We start from the raw sequence: 19267 nt of genomic DNA, 5'->3' as shown, positions 1-19267 counted from the left end.
GGGACTGACTGTTATATCACTACAACTATGCAAATTGGTCGGATGAGGGGGAGTGAACAATGTATTGTACATATACCGTATATGAAAATGTCTTGCACAACAGGCGGTTTTATAAGCACACGTGCTGGAGGCGGAGTTACGACACTGTTTCTCCAGTTCTGAGGGGTGAAAGGTGAGTTGCACCAACATTCATTGATCCATATTTGACTCCTCCTATGTATTTTGAATACCAATGTGTTGGGGGTCACAGTGTACAGTGGAAAGAACCAAACTGCAGTTTTAATCGATAAAATATAATACATAGATAAATGTTTGTTATGGGTCCTAATTTAAAGTACCAGGGCGATGAAAGAGAAGGAGACAGACACAGATGCAGCAGACACACATTTCCTCATGGGCTTTGTCCGTTTTCGTTGTACACAATATGCAAATCATCTGTATCTTCCCTAAAATGATCTGCAAAAAAAATCTTGAAAAAGAAGAAATAAATGAACATTTTGCTATGATGGCCGTTTCTTATAATATATTCTGTCTATAGTCCTTTGTATGTTAAATATGTTGGTAGGATGAGGGTCACATGGTGTAGGTGGCAGGGAAATCATTTGTGAAAGTTACCAAAACGTTCAAAATCGATAATTAAATTAATTGAGACAGTTGGAAAGTTTACAAGCAATGTGTGTGTTTATGAAATAAGGATGTGCACAGTTATGCCAGCAGAGTTACAGAAGACGCAGCTTCTTTGACCTGCTGCCATTTTACTTTCGAGATTTTTTGCAGGAAACAGCTCTTGACCACCCACCAGCAGGCTAACAAAAAGTTTTGGAAAGGCAGCAAGCACAATGAAAAACCTGCCAGTCTGGGCTTGGCACAAACACACTGACACTGGAACAATTTAAAAGCAGTTTTGAAAAAAACTAGAATGCCCTGCCCCTTTCTGGTGCCTGCGACTATCAAGCAGGGTTTCCTAGGTAATTCACTTAGATACAGGAAGCAATCAAATTTAGTTGGGTGGGTTTTGTTCTAGATTGAGCACCATGAATGGCCGGTTGATTCTAGTGTTAAACTCAATTTGCTAAAAGAAATAGAGAAATATCATACATTCTTTAGCTGTATTTAATATAATACATAACATCTAAACAGAGGTTAACACTATAAATGTCAAAAAAAAAACATCTCCCTCTGTGAAATATTCAGAAATTGGACCATTAAGATAACTCAAAAAGCACTTACAATTTAAGTTTTTGGCATTCAATTATCAACACCTGTATTCCATTCATGTATGTCAGTTTCATGGCTTTACTTAAAGGTGCATGCTGGTGCTTGTCTGGTGAAATGAGATGGAATGTAGGCGAACATGTTTGGTTTACTCAAAGGGGAAATTAGCAGACTTACAGGCGGCTTTTTAACATTGCAATGTGGGTGGTATGTTCAAATGGACAATGTTCAGCTTCACTGCGTGTTACAGTCGAAAGTAATATTCCTATACTGTTTCATGTAGCCTAAAGTTGAATTCGTAATTTCTTGATTTTTTTGGCCACTATGGAGCAGTTGAACAAGCTCTAAACACTCAATTTAAATGTTTTTGCTTTAAAATTATGGAACACTTGTTGCTTATTTGAACCTCCACTAGACATGATCAACATTGTAGCTTACTGGTTAGTCTTGTTTCTGTATGAGAAACGAGAGTTCAATATCCTCTCTCCTTTTACCTCTATATTGGTCTTAAATGCTTCTTATAACCAATGGGGACAGCAGTTAGGGGATAATTCTCTGTTGGTTTCTCACCAAGTGCAACCCCTTTTACATAATATACAGTCATTTGATCTACTGTTATAAAATGTATTGTGCAACTATAGCCAGAGGCCAATATTCAAAAACATTTCTGACAAGGGAGATGGGAAGAGACCCCGCATGATAGGGAATAGACAATGGTATCAAATGGTGGCCTTGATCTCCTTACTTATCTCACTATACTGGGTCAAACGAAAAACAGTTTTTAATCTCTGGCTTCTCTTTGTTTCCGTATTTTTGTAACATTCTATTGAAGGCCATTCTGTATGCTGGCACCAGCTGTGTAAAGCAAAAAAACTGCGTAGTTTAAAGATGCAAGATATGAGATTGGAAGCTTTTCTTTTGCCTCTCAATGCAACTCGACATGACAAACGTGCTAACAGCGCTAACTGTGTTAACCTGAATGGGAGCTGGAGGCTGGGTGCTAAGCTTCCTCTACAACCCGGTCGATAGGGGCTGCGTATCAGCTGTAATCGACTCATCGGAGCAGTGCAGGGAGGGCAGTGAGCTAACAAGTGAGCACGCTCACATGCATGAACATGCACTAACATGTTGACCTAGCCGGCCCGGCTAGGTCAACAGGACAAGGATAAGCTTGGATAACACATACAGAGGGAGAGTGAATTAATTCAGTTGTTAGCTGCTATATTAATGCTCTGAATGTTGTATAGTGCTTCTTTAAAGTGATTTGGATCCTTCCAAGGTCATTTAACTGTTTTATATCTTCTTCAGATTCAATATACCTTGATATTTAAAAAAGGTTATATTTCGGCAAATTTAAGATTTTATATAACATATATATTATATATTAAGGGTTACAAAGGGACGTATTGAATCTGATCAAGTTTATATCTTGATTCATTCATTCATTCATTCATTCATTCATTCTCCGTAACTTGCTTATCCAGTTAAGGGTCGTAGGGGTGCTGGAGCCGATCTCAGCTGTCAATGGGCGAAGGCAGGGTACACCCTGGACAGGTCGCCAGTCTGTCGCAGGGCAGTTTATATTTTAAGACTCAGATTTCGATAATCGACACATGCGTCTGAATGTGAGAAGTAAATCTGGTAACGATTTATTTTTCCCAAAATATATCTTTTTTAAACATTCACACAATTACACTTGTTCAGCAGGGGGATTATTAGAGACAGCAGCAGAATTGTCTTAGACACAGATGTTATTCTTCACTCAGAGTTGTCTTTTGATAAAGTGGTGTAGCCCTGCTTGGTCCAACTGAGACATGTAGCCATGATCAGATCATTTCATTCATATGCAGATTGAGAAAAGGTCATCCATGTTGTTATCTCCTCCAGACTTATTGCAACGCGCTTTATTCTTGTATCAGCAGGCAAACCATCCAACGACTGCAATTTATTAAAAAAGCTGCTGGCAGGCTTTTAACACATCCAAGAGAAGCGACCACATCACGTCAGTCCTTGCTGCCCTTCACAGGTGTACTGACTTTGTCCAGCTGATTTCTATCTGATCAAAAGTAATCTCCGAGCTCCAAATTTTTTTTTAAATTTGTTGATATATGTCTGGCCTTGCATATCCAATTAGTGCGGTACATGCTCATTTTAGCCAGGTGTTAAAACCTGGGGAAAAAAAGGAACAACGTGGAACGCTCTTATTATAACAGTGAACCAAATGATTGTAACTAAAGACATGGTTGAGTGTCAGGCTGTTATGAAATCAAAGAACTAGTGATCAAATTGCAATGATTAACAGAACTCTTAACATGAATAACTTTAGAAATAACACGGCAATAGTTTTTGTTCAGCTGTTTGCTATAAAACACTGACAACAAAGTTCTGTATTCAACAAAACATGTATTGGGCTGTTGCTGTGTCACTTAGCATCTGACTAGCTTAGACAAGAACGGGTTCAGCTTAACCAAAACTTTCAGGAGAGTTAAGCAAAACTATGTAACATACTTGTCGCCAAACAATGGCCAATAGGGACAATTACAGGGTAATGGTAAATGTAAAAAAAGCTTAAAGGTAGCACAAAAAGAGAAGAGTCATATTTCCAGAAAACTCACTCAGTAATATCAGTTACACAGCTTAGTTTGCTAACGTTAGCTAACATTCCAGTACCGGTCAACCCAAATCAAATTAAGCTAGCAGCAAAACCCATAATTGTATTAATTTGAGCAAGATTGTAGGGTTTTTTTTCTGATGAATTTATCTTTTCATTATTATTATTTATTATTTCTTCTTTCAAAAGTGACCTTGTGGTTTAAAGACCTTTAAAACCAAGGCCGTTTCTCGATAAGTGAACTTCTCTGTACTTGTGTCCTCCTGAACTTGTGAAACGTCATCTAGCGCGGCCCAAGTACTGTTCCAATACACAAGTTCGCATTCAGCCAAGTACGGTCCAAATACCCGGAAGTGTCCTTGCTCCGCCCATTATATCGGGGATGCATCGGATGAGACTTGTGTGGACTTTGGACAGCCAAGTATCCCAGAATGCATTTCACCAGCAAACAAGAGACGACAGTGGCGGAGACGACTCACAACTGTCAGTTATCATTGTCTAAATACTGCTGTTGTTGTGTAACGGAATTTAGTTTTAACATTTTTTTAAGCGAGAATGTAGTTGTTAAGACTTAAAATATGCGGTCAATTTATCAAGATAGAGCCTGTTTGAAAAAAGCGCCAACGTTTGTCAGAGATATGAGAGGACCAGAGAGGAGACCGGGCGGTGATGCTCATGTAGCCCGCTGACAGCAGCCTTATCTCGGCAAGGCCTCTCCAGATGTGCCGCTGGCTCCGGTGTCTCTGTGGTTGTGGTTGCAGATGTAACACAAAATATATACATATTAATATTTTAATATTTTCTAAATGAAAACGAAAAAAGGCAGGGTTGTGTTTTATATCATATTTCGTTTTATTGTCAATATATATGACTGAAGATAACCGGAGTAGGCGGGACCGACGAGCTGAGTTGGTGACGTCGTGACGTTGGTGACGTCATCAAGTTCGCTGCTGTTCCAATTGCAAAATGACCGTACTGCGTCCTCCCATCCTCGGGAGTTTGTACTCCCGAGTCGAACTATCCAAGTCTGAACTTGCAAGTTTGCAAGTCCACACTTGACCATACTTGGTATTGAGAAACGGCCCAAGGGTGTGTTTATTTTCTTGCAAACAATTCACACATCATTATATATTTTTGGGCTGGTGTTTTGTAATCAGTACTTTCCCACAGAACGTGAATATTATGCTGCAAAAAATGGGACATAATTTTTCTGAGCTTTCGTACCACAAATAACTCATTCAAAACAAACCCTATAGTGTACAACAACAGGGAAGCACTGTAAGTCGAACCAAGACAGCAAACTTTATTACTCCTTTCAACATCAACAAAGGCAGGGCATACCAGATCCACTCTTTCCATTCTTACCTTCCACAAGAAAAGCCCTAAACTGCGTCACTGTTAACTGCCTGCTCAAATCAATTCATACCTTTTATTGAGGGCATTGGAACTGCTTCAAACTTGTATTATTCACAGTATGAATAGTTTTGATCCGAAACGCGTTTATTTCTCACGTGCCGCCCTTGCCTAACCTTACCTGTTACCTGCTGTAAGGACAGCCCCCCACATGTGATTTGCAGAAAAGTTGCATCAAACTGAATTTCCAATATACTTCTACAAGTATGTTTTTCACAGGAATGCCAGGATTGTCCTAAGGCCATAACCACCTTATAGTAACCTACAACCAGCAAGATGAGGCATGTCATGGGGATGATTTAGGAACAAAGTCAGTCACCTTTTTTAGCTAGATTGAAGCAAAGCAGGGGACATCACTGTAAACGTGAAAGTCTGTCACTGAGTGAGTGAATTAACACCATTGATCAAAAGGAGTGATGAAGTTTACACTACGATACGGTGTTTGCCCATTGGCTTATTCATTATGCTGGACATCTTTGCCTCTGCGATAAATCATCTGTTCCACCTCCTACCTACCTTCTCCTATGAGAAATCCAGAACAGCACATTGTTGAAAAAAGCGATTATAATTTGATGAACGTCCATTAACTACCGTGTCATGTGATACACATTCCAGCCATATGAAGGTTCCGCCTGGTCTCGTTCAGCTACTGGCTGCACTTAGAAGATACTTAAAGGACTATTATGTCGGTTATTGCTTCAAAGTTCATCTCTATGTTACTTTTGAGGCCAGGGTTCTTGGTATTTCTGTCTAGGACTGTACGACACTGTAAGGCTCTCTCCAATCTGTCAAGGTTGGTCTTCCACCACAACAAACGGTCTATCGTCAGCTGCAAGTGGGAATGCAATGCCAGAGAAGAGGCCCTTCAGGGAGATAGTAAGTAAGACTGGGTGTCATGTGAGTTTGTGCCACATTAAACTATGGATTGTATGGATTTAAAGCCGCCTTTTAAGCTTAATTAAGATAAATATAGGATTATTACATTTTGTCTGGTCTAGGTTTTGTTATCCGGAAGATAATTATTAAAAGCAGTGCTCCCTTGGGTTTGTTGGTTTTCTTATTCACTAATTTTGCCCAAAAGATATCATTCTGTAAGCATAAGTATTGTTGAGATGTGTATTCGTGTGCATGAGCACATCAGTGTTAAGTAATACCATACACACAGTTTTATTTGTCAGTCGGGAGAGCAGGTGTTACCTCACAGTTACACAAAAATTGTATAATGATGAACACGTGTGAAGCCTACTGAAAGCCGATGCTCCTCCCAGGGGCATCCTCTAAATGTCAAACTCTATTTAAAGAGTCCTTCAGTGGAATTCACAAGGCTGTGGCTAGCTCTGTTCACCACTGTAAGGCACACTCAAAACCACAATAATGGGAAAGGTACATCTTAAAGGGAATGATACCAAAGAAAAGAAAACTGAGTTTAGTTTAGTGCGGGTCATGGGTGCTTGGAAGTGTAAACTGGGAAAGAAGGTCAATGAGGCCTCAGGTGACTGTGTCTCTGCTGCAAAAATGTGAGTACAATCTTTAGCAGTCTTTGATTAAAAAAAGTACGATACCAGTATTGCTTTTTTTTTTATTGGCCTGATGGTACTGACTGGCACACGGCCACATAGTTTCATAATTATAAAATATGTTTGCTCTAACAACAAGCATGGCTTAACATGTATTACTAATCTGTACAGTAGGTGTAAAATTAGACAGCCACATATACAGAAAGCGATATTGTGTGAAATCTGGATTGATATAGTTAAAAACACAGAGCTATGCTCCCTGGAGGCAGGGAACTGAGCTAAAAGTATATTGCAGTCTAGTCAGGAATCAAGATGTTGAGATTAAATTGTATTGCTTAAGTAGCAATCTTTTATTTCAAGTTTTTATTTGTCACATACTTTACATATCTTTGTTCAAGCACCTGTGGCGTTGTGGGGTGGGGTTCGGTGGAAAGGTGCAAGGAAGCAGTTACAGAATCTTTGTGCAAGTGAACTACTTAGGTTAGGTAAGGGAAAAGTTGTGGTTGTAGTTAAGGAAAGAAAAGTTGACTTTGTGGCAACTAATTAACCTGGTAGGCGATAGCCTTTGAACTGGGGTGTCCACTCGCAATGTCACATTCTGTGTAGTGTCAACCATCCTTGACCTATCATGTTTTGCACAGTACATCACTTAACATCACTTTCAGAAATCTTCCCTTTCAAAAAGCATTCCAATTCCATTGTCCTTATTTGAGCCTTACTGGATTGTATCTACCACTGTATTTGCTAGTAGAATGTATCACCTTCATTTCATCACAAACAAATATATAAAAAAGGTTGAATTGTTTTAAAGCACATCTTTGGCTCATGGGATATGTTGCTGAATGCTACCAATATAAACATTAATGGTCAAACAAGTGTTCAAGTTGTGCTTCTCTGGAATCTGGGTATAATCTGATGTTCTGCACAGTGGTTAATGATAGGATCGGAGTTTGTGTCAACTTAAAGTAGAGTGCCTCATTTTCATAAGAAGCCCATTTGGCAATTTGACAGGTACTGAAAATACCAGTCTGTAGGGAAAGTAATTTACCTGTCAATCACTAGAACACTCTTAGAACACTAGGGTCACGTGTATTGGGGTTCAGTTCATCTTACCAACGTGTAGGAGAACTAGTTTTTGCCATGACCAGCCTGAGTTTTGTTTGACATATATGTGACCTAAGGAAACGGCAAAGGTAGTCGATTTAGATGAAGAGAGAAAATTGCAATCTACAAATAGTGTGGATTTAATTAGTGTTCAAAATAATGCACAGGGATTGTGTGGAAATTACTGCACCGTCAGAAATCAGATCATCTAATATGGAACCATAATGTTGAGAAATAACGAGCACTGTTGATCTGCCTATTCTGTGAGTTTGGGAGAGGAATATTTTAGTATTTTTCCATGTTTGTTCCCTCATGGAGAGAGTGGTCTGATAATGACCTGATTATCTTGCTGCTTGCTTCCAGCCAAAACAGGGACAAGGAGTTTTGGAGGCGCTGACGTCTGTTTAGTCTTCAGAAATTGGAAATAATACATCCTGTGCATATTTTTCAGAAACAATCATCAGTGTGTTGAGGACTGTTGTTTTTTGAGCAAATTAACTTGAAATAGGATGTATAAAGTGCAATGCATTGACAGAAACAGAAAAAAGGACCTCTATAATAACTGTAACCCATGCCATTATAATAAATATTTCTGTTTTTCAGCTATGAGAGCATCACAGAACAGGGCACCAGTTGGACAGTGGTCAGCCCCATCGTCTTTACTTACAAGGTCACAGAGACCCGGCACTTGCTGGACCCCAGCAACGACACCCTCCTGCTGGGCCACATCACCGACCCGCAGCAGCTGGAAGACATTCAAAAATCAAACAAGCCAATCAAACGCTTTGTCGTCGTTGACCAAGAAGTCTACAAGATCTATGGCACCAAGCTAACTGAATATTTAGAAGCCAACAATGTCCTGTACAAGATCTTGTCTCTACCCACCACTGAGGAGAACAAATCCATGAAAATGGCCTTGAAGATCCTAGAGGAGGTCAACAACTTCTCCCTTGACCGCCGCACAGAGCCCATCATTGCCATCGGTGGTGGGGTGTGCCTGGACATAGTGGGCCTGGCGGCCTCACTCTACAGAAGACGCACCCCTTATATCAGGGTCCCAACCACACTGCTCTCCTACATCGATGCCAGCGTGGGAGCAAAGACGGGGGTTAACTTTGCAAATTGCAAGAACAAGCTGGGCGCCTACATTCCACCAGCCGCAGCCTTCCTTGACCTGTCCTTCATACAAACTGTGCCACGACGACACATCTCCAATGGGCTAGCAGAGATGTTAAAGGTACGTTAAAGTCCCTGGATGTGGAATATTTACCTTAAAGCTGATACAAACTGAAGATTGATCATTCCAGTATTAACGTGATAATCATCTTATAACATGACATGCTTCAATAATATTATAATTAACATATATTTCAATTGTGCAAGTGCAACAGCAAGTACAAAGCAGTAGGTTCCGTACTGTAGGGTATTATCAAAGTGTACCTGCTATTTTGGGTCAGGTGAGATGTTTCCAACGCGTTCTCACACCCGACTCGTTAATATCGCTGCTTGGTCGTTACCCCCACATACTGGACGCTCCGGGCTTTAAACTAACTCCCAATATAAACCCATCAGTAACTTGATGCTTATTGACTCTGAGAGATTAGTTATTTTAGGTGCAGTAGTCTATTTCTTCTTTCGGGTTTGAACTCATTGAAGTTCTCTTTGCGTTCTTGCAGATGGCCTTGATGAAACACCGAGGCCTCTTTGAGCTTCTTGAGACACACGGCCGCATGCTGTTGGACACTAAATTCCAGGCTGACAACAGCGTCTACGGACACAACTGCTTGCAGGCTGCATCGCAAGCGACTCGTATAGCCATCATAACCATGCTGGAGGAGCTTGCCCCAAACCTTTGGGAGGATGACCTGAACAGACTGGTGGACTTTGGCCACCTTATCAGCCCAGCATTAGAAATGGTAACTTATCCTTTATGGCAAACATAGCTAAACAATTAAATCCAGGTTGTATGGGGAATTTTTGGGAGACAAACATCCACATGCTCACATTATCTTTGTCTCTCTCTTTTGAATACAGAAAGTTCTACCATCTCTGCTGCATGGCGAGGCAGTGAACATTGATATGTCGTATATGGTGTACGTGTCAAAGGAGCGTGGTCTTTTGACAGAAGACGAAAAGCAACGGATCATCAGCTGCATGGTGGGCCTGGAGCTGCCCGTCTGGCACGAGGAGTGTACCATGGAGCTCATACAGAAGTCCCTGCAGGAAAGGCTGAAGCATTCGGGAGGCCTGGTTAGAATGCCTCTGCCTGTTGGTCTTGGGGAAGCAGGTAAGAATCAGTTAAACTGTTGCTCAAGAGCAAGCAATAAGTAATGTGATGTTCTGTTCTGTCCCACAAAACTCTTAGTGGCTGTGAAGCCTGGAATGCAGCACAAGTCAGCGTCTCCATGCAAATATGTAGCTCTGGAAGCTTAGTGAAATACTTGAACTACTTGTCGGGCTAGTTGGCAAATTACTGTGATTCACCAGCTAACAGGCAAAGATACAGACAGTAGCATGCCAGAATAGTTATTCAGCACGCTAACTTCCAAAGTCTTCCCCTTCACAATAAAGACAGATGTCTTGTCCGGTCTTCAACTATGATGGTATCCCTCACTTTAACTAATAACTTATACTTGCCTAAACATGAAACATGGTGCATTTTCTTCCCAAAAAAAGACACCAGATTAGCTCATATTTGGCTTTTTTGAATGCAGGAACAACCATCTTTTTTTCTTTAAGAGTAGTATGAACTAGTTATTACGTTATTCAGACTTCATGCAATATATGTATGGTATATTTAAAGCATGTTATTATTACTCTCCTTTCTTTCATTGCAGACATTTCTAATGACACATCTTGTGAGATGCTGCACAAAGCTTTCGTGAAATGGTGTGATGAGCTGAGCGGTCCCTCTGACAGCAACTGACTTTTAACCTGCGCATACCACAGCTGCCTCAGTTCAATCGTTTTCTAAGGGAAATGTTTACATTTCGTATGAAGGTGTATAAATTGTAATTCTGGATTTGTACTCTAGTCAATCCTCAAATTGTTGGGAAAAGAAATTCCCTTTATGGCAACAAGGGGTAAATGTATTAGCAGTGTTACAGGCTTCTGTCCAGCATGTGTTCCTACTGTCCTTTGTACACAAATAGTCTCAATACCAGATGCTGCCGGCCTTGGCAATGAATTTCAAAGAGTTGTAAAACAACCTGATGAAATAAGTGAGAGATATGTTGTTCTTTTTTTACTTTTTGGTTTTTGAACATCATTGCACCAGCTAGCAATGTAACAAGCAGCTTTCCATTAAATCACTTATTATGTCTGTCAAGTTTATTTGTAAGCATCCTCATTAAAGATTTTTGCCAATTATCAAACGGTGTGCACGTGTTTTAGTAATGTTTCAAATGTTCTTAACATCCTCCCTACTTTCATTGACTTTATTTAAATGGCATGTATATTATTACAGCTTTTGAACAACGAGGCAAGGCCACAGCTCACTAATGATAGTCGGACTAAATTAACACCAAGTTAATGAAATAGGATAAACATTTCCTTAAAGGCCCAGTGTGTAAGATTTAGGGACTTCTAGTGGTGAGTTGCACGTACAGTAACTAGCAGGGCAAGTGCTCTCTGCAGCGTGATAATAAATTACATAAAAACATTAAAAGTACAAATAAAAACATCAGTAACATTGGGGCTTATCAATACTCCAGTAATTTAGCTACGTGTCCCAATGATAATTTTTGGGTGAAACGCTGACATTCAGATTTTTTTAGAAAACAGTTCAAAAAACAGTTCATTTCATTCCATTCAAATCTATATCTACGGTCTGGACACACAAATCCGAGCTGATCATTGGCAAATAACAGTCTGGACAGTCTGTCTTGAAGGTCTGATTTGAGAAACAAATTGGTTGCCTGTGCAGCCCCTTAAATCCAGCCAGCTGTCCAACTAGTATTGGATAACCTTTCAAGCTATTTTAACAAATGTTCCCTATGTGTGTATGTATATATATACCTTTGCAAAGTTCTACTCTTTGCAAAGGTGTCTGGTTAGTGAAACATCCTTCTTATCCCTTCTTAAATTCCCCCTTAGGGATATGAGATTGAGAAAGCTGTCATATGACGAAGGAGGTTGCTACATTTTTTGCTTTAAACGACAAACTTAATATAGCTGTTTCATTGTCAAAACGTACAACAATTCCAAATATGATGCTATATAAAGGTAGGATATTCTTTTGAAAAAAGGTGCTTAAATATGGCATTAAAACCATTTGCATGCGTCAGAAAGAGGAAGACTTAAATTGCAAAAGTATTCTTATGATGGGACAATTAGGAAGCCATGATGGCACACTGCTCATATTCAGTGATTTATCTTGCAAAAAAGTCTATATATTAACTTCACCCTACCTTTAGGGACCATACTCTATATCATCCATCCATCTGGTGTACCTCCGTCCCCTGTGGCTAGTGGCTGCAGCCTGTTTCAGCATGCAAAGACAGATTCCACTCGAGGCAAGTCGCCATTCCATTCCATTCCATTTTCCGTAACCTGCTTATCCAGTTAAGGGTCGCAGGGGTGCTGGAGCCGATCTCAGCTGTCGATGGACGAAGGCAGGATACACCCTGGACAGGTCGCCAGTCTGTCGCAGGGCTGACATATAGAGACAAACAACCATTCACACTCACATCCACACCTACGGGCAATTTAGAGTCTTCAATGCACCTAAGCTGCATGTCTTTGGACTGTGGGAGGAACCCGGAGAACCCGGAGAGAACCCACGCTGACACAGGGAGAACATGCAAACTCCACACAGAAGGTTGTCCAGCCCGGGAATTGAAAATTCCCATAAAATGTGATATAAATATAAAAGGGGAAATAGATCAGTAAATTTATCTCACACACAAGACTCCCGAATAAAACATTGGCACCATACACAACATATCAGCATCTTGTTTTATTCATTTACAACATACATAACAAACATTAGAAAAAAACATCTCAAATGGTATCAATAATTTGGTCCCCTCTGTATACATCTCAGCTCTGAGTTATGCAAGATAATGATGAATAGTTGATACGTTTTGGATCCTGTTAACCTTTGTTCAAATTTAAACTACATTTTAGTCATATATTTCTCCATTTTTATTTCACATTCATTATTAAGAAAGAATTATGTTGTATCCTGTCAGGACTTCTTAAGGTTTTACAAGCTAGTTATAATGTATACAATGCTTTTGTCAGCTGTGGACCCAAAACAAAGCTTTATTTGTCTTTTCTCTATTTTCTTTTTGTACCCACATATACAAAAGATTGGGGTAGATTATCAATTTAAGGTCATTATACCCTATATTTACCCAATATTTTCACAGACTACTACTGTCTCATTTGCCTTGAGTAGTCAAAATGTGTACATAAATCACGTTAGGATAGGAAAAGATAAATAACGTGTCTGTGATCTGTTATATATTTGAATAAAACACAAAACAAAACTAGCTCTGTTCAATAAAAAAAGATCAAAATATATAACACCTATAATTACCATTATTTATATTTCTGGATTGATTTAATTTCTTCATAATACATTAAGAGCATGGGGTGAAAGAAAGAATATAAATAAATATATTTAGAAACGATTCCTAATATGCGATAGTATCTTGCTTGATCTTTAAATATTTAAATACCTTTATGTGTTTTGTGCATTTTCTTGCAATGGAACCATCCAAAGTTTACCACAGTTACATTGACTGAGTCAGAAATCTAATATTCTGAAAGTATTGATTTGTTTTAACATTACAATCAACATTTTGCGCTTAACTACCAATACATTTTCACACATGTATGTTATCTCCATGGACAAACATTTGAAACCCCTAGTTTTACTAAAAGACAAAAATAAACAGTAAAGTCATTAAGTTGACCAGTCTGTGGCAGCGGATTGTCATCATATATGTCACCTTGCAGCCTATATATTTGTCTAATATTACTGTCCATCTATACAGCATCAAGATCAAAAGAATAGTAAAGTAAAAATACAGTGTACAATCGAGGAACAGAAATACCTCAGTAACATTTACATACAGTATTTTGAACATTAGAGTTCAGCAATGAATTGGCAAAAAGTTAGAGAAAAATATGGGAATCAAGATAAAAATAGAGTTTATAATAGAGGGGTTCCACTCGGTCATATGGATACCTTTAAGTCACTTTGAGTCAAGCACCTCATTGATGTGATGCTACACATAGAAAGTGTCAGTATGCTAACAGCCATGCTCCTTCTCCTCCATACTCGAGCTGGAACTGTTGAGGCTGCTAGCGTTGGAGCCGCATGGGGACATGGAGGATAGCAGGGGATCACTTGGGGACATCGGCGACAGGGTGTCCCTTACCAAATCCTTCATGTTACAGGTCCTGGAGGTTCCATAGTCATCGCCATCTGCAGGAATGTGGTCGAAGGTGATGGTGCCGTTGTTGAGGTCCAGCGTGGTCGGAGGGGACATGTCGGGAGCAGAGCTATGCTGGTAGAGCTCCACGGGGCAGTCGCCGAGGACGGGCTCCTGTTTGATGGCTCGGCCTATCAAATCCGATGTGCAGACAGATGAGGAGGACACCACTGTAAGGCCATGGGCACGGGCCTGGATTTCCAACTCCTAGAGGATTATAGAAATAAACAAAATATGATTTTTATAAACATTCTACAACACTCGGAAAGATTAAATGCTAATGTCAGCTTGCAAACATACTCACTGAGTCAATGCTAACATGCTGTATGATTACCTTCACCATATTAGGCTGTGTTCGAAATCGCATACTTACACACTTTCATACTCAGTATGACGTAAAATTGAGTATGTAGTGTGTGCGCTAAAATATAAAATAAATTGAAATGTTGACCTGATGGTGATACTACAGGATAAATCAGTGGATTACCAAAATTATTACAATTCATCCCGTTGGGAATCAATGTGTGTATTGAATTTCATGCAAATCCATCCCATAATAGATGTCTTTCAGATAATGTACACTTTATATACAGATCTTCAGATGATGCATACTCATATAGAACAATGAGAGAAAAAATAGGACAAAAGAAAAACTATATATTACTAGGGAGTGATCTATTCTCTACGGTGCATTCATTGATTTGTGAAAATAAAATTGTTCATTTTTGAGATATTTCAAACAATGTATAATATTAATATGTCAATATATGCAACTAACTGCCACTGCTAACATAAGCCACTGGTAGATGAATAGAGGAATAAAACTGGGCTCTGGGCTTTACTGTACTTTTTGCTCCATCAAAGACAAATGACCCACCTGTATACGAAGCATCAGATGGCGGTTTGCATGCTCCACCTTCCTCTGTCTGCACTCAAGCTCCTTGGCTCTCTGCTGATCCCGCTGTAGCCTCCTGATATAGTCCACTGAGGCTTTGAGAATGGTGCCCTTATTCCAGCGCATGTCTCTGGGGTATTCAGGAGACAGGCCTACAGTCAGAGTCAGCTGACCGGCTGACCAAAACAGCACAGGATTCTTTACAGCCCCTCTAAGCATATGAGCCATTAAACTTTACAGACACGTATGAAGAGGAGGATGTTAAAAGTAAAGCTAATGAATAGACATTGCTACAGGCGGGTAGCACATGCATATATACGCACAAATTAATGAAAAGCATACTTACGGATCGTTTGACTTTGGTATCAAGGTTCCCAGTTCTTTGATGCGATCGTTGATGTTGAATCTCCGTCTTCGTTCAACTAGAATTTGACAAATAGAATAAACAGTAAGTACGGCAGCCTCGAAACCAGTCTTTGAAAGTTTAATCAAAGGTCATAAAATGAATAAACATAATTCTACAAATAAATCAACTTTTTGAGAGATTTTAGTTTTTTATTTCCCTGTTTTTTATTTCGTTATTTTGAAAAATGGAAATACATTAAAAAAAACTAGCCAGTGGAAATAAAAGTAAAACATTTAAAAATTAAATTAAAATATTTCAAATAACACAACTTAAATTAAAAAAAATTGGGATTAAAAAAATTTGAAAATAGTATTTCATAGAAAACCTCTTTAACTTGTTCTAATGTCTGATATCTCAGATATCTCAGACTATAAGATGCCATTTGCCATAATTACATCACGTAACCGCTGAGACAATCATTCCGATGATTCTGTATTTACTTACTTAAGTTGTGGTTGTCTTTTTTCTGTCTCTCTTTAGCAAGAGCACGGACTTCAGCCTCTGTGAAGCAAAGAGAAACATGAATGTAAGTGCTTTGAGATAACTTCATTGTTTAAATTAATGGGTAACAAGGCATTAAGTCTAAAAAATGTGTGGAATTTCATGTGAGTATCTTAGAAATAAATGCTTTTTTTGTCTACAAGAGCATTTGACGTTATCCTGGATAATCACAACCATAAGGAATAATTTAAATGTGAAATAAAGTTAAAATAATGTTAATCACCAAGATAGTTACAGTTGATTTGTATTGTGTGCGATTTCGTCTTACACAAAACACTATCTATGCAGTTTCTGAAAATCAGATGGAAAACAGCTTTTACAGTCATACAAAACATCATCTTTTTCACTTTCTTCATTTTGCTTTGCTTACCTACTGGAAAGCCCTCTTGCCTTTGATAGTTTTCATACAGGCTACAGGGGTCAGGCTTGTCCAGCACTTGCTTCATGCCAGGAGCTGGAGTAATTATTTGGCAAACAATTAACTTAATAGTATATTGTGCATTTCCAAATGGCACACAATATAGACATTGGCCTACAGTCATGCTTTCACCTTAAACATCCTATCGGAAAATTAATTGAATCCCCCTTGAACAAAATAACTGACAGTCTAATACGGTATGAGATCATAGATAAGTAGAACTAACAAACTTTCTCAGTGTGCATTTAATCAGATTTGACTACCAGATCTAATAGAGGTTTACTTGCTGGGAGTCAGATATTAGTCATGGAAAAACATTTCACAGTCTGAATGTACAGCACATATCGTATTGTTCGCAGCTAGATTCAAGCCAAATGACATCTGAGGACAGTAAACCAGCATTTAAAAGAATAAAAACTGAGTCAGTAATTTACCTGTGTATTCTCTCTTAATGTTGGATGGACAGGAGTTGCTGATAGCGAGGCCCGAAAGTGGAAGTCCTTGGTTGCCGTACACATCAAGAAGGTTTCCAGACACAGGGAGCTACGGAGTATTAAAGACATGACATTATAATGCATGCTTTAAAAGCACAGCTATTTATTGTATTCAAATTAAATTCAAAAGACTGATGCAGCAAAAGTACTACAGAGACTTAACAGTCATATTTACAATAAGCAGTATATTCCTCTATTCCGGAAAAATTACCTGGTTGTTCATTTGAAGTCCTGGGTCCATAAGTCCAAGAACATCTTCATTGTAACTTGTCTCCAAGCTAATAATATCATCAATGACATCATCCATCTGTATGGCACAAAAGCACTTTCCGTTAAATAATTACAGCTTCATGGGTATCTGAATGTAGAATGAAATCAAGCAGCAGGCGTACCTCTTTCTCACAGTTGGAGCTGAGGGTGAGCAGCGCCATGGGACTGTTGGGGGCGCTGCTGCCGTGGCCGGGCGGCATGCCGTGCTCGGGGGGCTGGCTGGGACACTGGCTGCCGGCTTTGCCACCCAGGGTGGTGGTAAGATACTGCCTCACCTGCTGCCGCTGAGCCTGCTGGATGTGGTACTTCGTGGGGTTCTCCAGGTGGGACTGCACCTACATGAGCAACAGTAAACATTACAATCCGGGATTTTTTCATTCTTTTATCAAGTCTACTATATGATATTTATACTTTAGGAAGCAGAGATTAAGGATCACAAACAACGGGTAATTCATGAATAAAATGTTTTCGTTTAAAACAATGCTTTGAATGTGATGATATCATGTTTGATGCTACTGTTTTAAATCCAAATAATAAGCTTGTCTAAGAAAGTATTCACAAGGAGTCGAGCTGCACTGCTGTGGCGCAGTAAAACTACTAATCTTCTATATATTGCCAATCAATGTGCACAAAAACAAAATTTTAGAGACAACTTCTGTCGGCCGATAGCAGGCTTTTTTCCATTACAATACAATATAAATATCGCAATGCAGATTTTTTATTTTATCAGCATCATTCACCCTGCTACTGGCCGATTTTACATACTCGAGACAAATACTCTCTACACAGATCACACTGTGGTCCAGTGCAGTGTTGTCACATGATCTATGAACAGTTTAACTTTATGCAGCACCTAAAAAACTCATGCAGCAATATAAGAACAATTTAGCATTCATTAGCTTTTCTGTAAGTTTCTGTAGCCTTAACTTTTCTGTACTGTGTTTAGCAAGTGTTGGTAACTGTGTAGAGAGGGATAATGACACAATCTTTAACATCACATGCTCTCAACATAAATACCATTCCAACCAACAAAATAATTCGATAATAGCTTCTTCTTCAGATTCTATTTATCCATTTTTTTTTCTCAAAATAGCAAAGACAAGAAATTCACCCCTCACCTGATAATGGCTGTATTCAAGCATTTCCAACATGTTATTTGAGTAGCAAATGATAAAATAATCTACATACAGTAAATAACCCCTTTATCTTGTTAGCCTACACTGGGAAGAGCAAGCATGTGCAAATCTGAGAGCAGTCACTGGTCCTGCGGAATTTATCCAGACTTTATGTCTCATTAGTTATGCAAGTTAAGGAATGGAGGAGGACACTGAGACTCATCCTCCCACTGCTGTGTTGTTCCAGTTTAACTATGATTTTTTTCTTTATAGAGCCCATTTGACGTCACCACCAGCGGCTCACAAAGGAATCTTTTTACTGATTGGCCAGTAGCCTGCGACTTGAAGCTTGCTCAAGGCTAACTAACGTTTAATCTTTAGTTCTGCTCATCTGGTATAAAACATTATTTGTTCTGAGCACCCGGGAACACAATTGATACCATTGTTTCCCAACAAACTAGCCATATGAAATCATGAATTTATTGAGAATTTTGGGATTGGGGGTTAATTTTATTTAACCGTTACAGTTGCTATGCAGTCACATTTGCAGGGTAAAGAAGGTGAACTGCTGGATTTGCAGGCTTAATGGTAAGGTTTTGGATTTAAGTATTAAGATAAGCGTTTTTTCCAGCCTAATTCCGCTCTCACTGTACAAGAAAGCATTGGATATCAACCCTAGAATCCCATTGGAAATTTTTTTAGTTATAAGGTTCTTAATATGTTACTATCAATGTATTTCAAGCAAATATTTAAATGTCTAAATGAAATATGTGCAGTGTCACATGTTAAGTATAAATAGTCACATGACCAGAGCGGTTCACTTCCTGGCTGCCCCTAGAAAAGAGGATGGCTGCATCAAAGCTCC

At 39.1% G+C, this 19267-nt stretch overlaps 2 protein-coding genes across 7 annotated transcripts; one reads left to right on the top strand and one right to left on the bottom strand.

Annotated features, from left to right (window-relative positions):
• Positions 1 to 46: 46 nt before the first annotated feature.
• eevs (2-epi-5-epi-valiolone synthase) lies at positions 47 to 11029 on the top strand. Of its 2 annotated transcripts, none has more exons than XM_054616790.1 (5): positions 47 to 172; positions 8464 to 9097; positions 9537 to 9776; positions 9895 to 10147; positions 10698 to 11029. In XM_054616790.1, the coding sequence occupies exons 1-5, from the start codon at positions 60 to 62 to the stop codon at positions 10784 to 10786; spliced, it is 1329 nt and encodes a 442-aa protein (XP_054472765.1). In that variant the 5' UTR covers positions 47 to 59; the 3' UTR covers positions 10787 to 11029. The 2 variants fall into 2 exon arrangements, with proteins under 2 accessions (XP_054472765.1, XP_054472766.1); XM_054616791.1 differs by lacking the exon at positions 47 to 172 and adding an exon at positions 6058 to 6115.
• A 3091-nt stretch (positions 11030 to 14120) lies between these two features.
• mitfa (melanocyte inducing transcription factor a) lies at positions 14121 to 18438 on the bottom strand. Of its 5 annotated transcripts, none has more exons than XM_054616307.1 (9): positions 18406 to 18438; positions 17410 to 17622; positions 17229 to 17324; positions 16958 to 17066; positions 16476 to 16568; positions 16049 to 16105; positions 15545 to 15620; positions 15181 to 15328; positions 14121 to 14510 (listed from the first exon to the last, which is right to left on the bottom strand). In XM_054616307.1, exons 1-9 carry the CDS (start codon positions 18436 to 18438, stop codon positions 14121 to 14123), a joined length of 1215 nt encoding a protein of 404 aa, XP_054472282.1. The 5 variants fall into 5 exon arrangements, with proteins under 5 accessions (XP_054472282.1, XP_054472283.1, XP_054472284.1 ...); XM_054616308.1 differs by having other exon boundaries at positions 16476 to 16559; XM_054616309.1 differs by lacking the exon at positions 16476 to 16568 and having other exon boundaries at positions 16049 to 16110; positions 16945 to 17066; positions 17229 to 17342.
• Positions 18439 to 19267: the final 829 nt, after the last annotated feature.

This window comes from Anoplopoma fimbria, chromosome 17 (assembly GCF_027596085.1).
Source record: "Anoplopoma fimbria isolate UVic2021 breed Golden Eagle Sablefish chromosome 17, Afim_UVic_2022, whole genome shotgun sequence".
NCBI lineage: Eukaryota > Metazoa > Chordata > Actinopteri > Perciformes > Anoplopomatidae > Anoplopoma > Anoplopoma fimbria.
The sequence above is the reverse complement of the archived record's forward strand: the minus strand, read 5'-3'. Positions and strand labels throughout refer to the sequence as shown.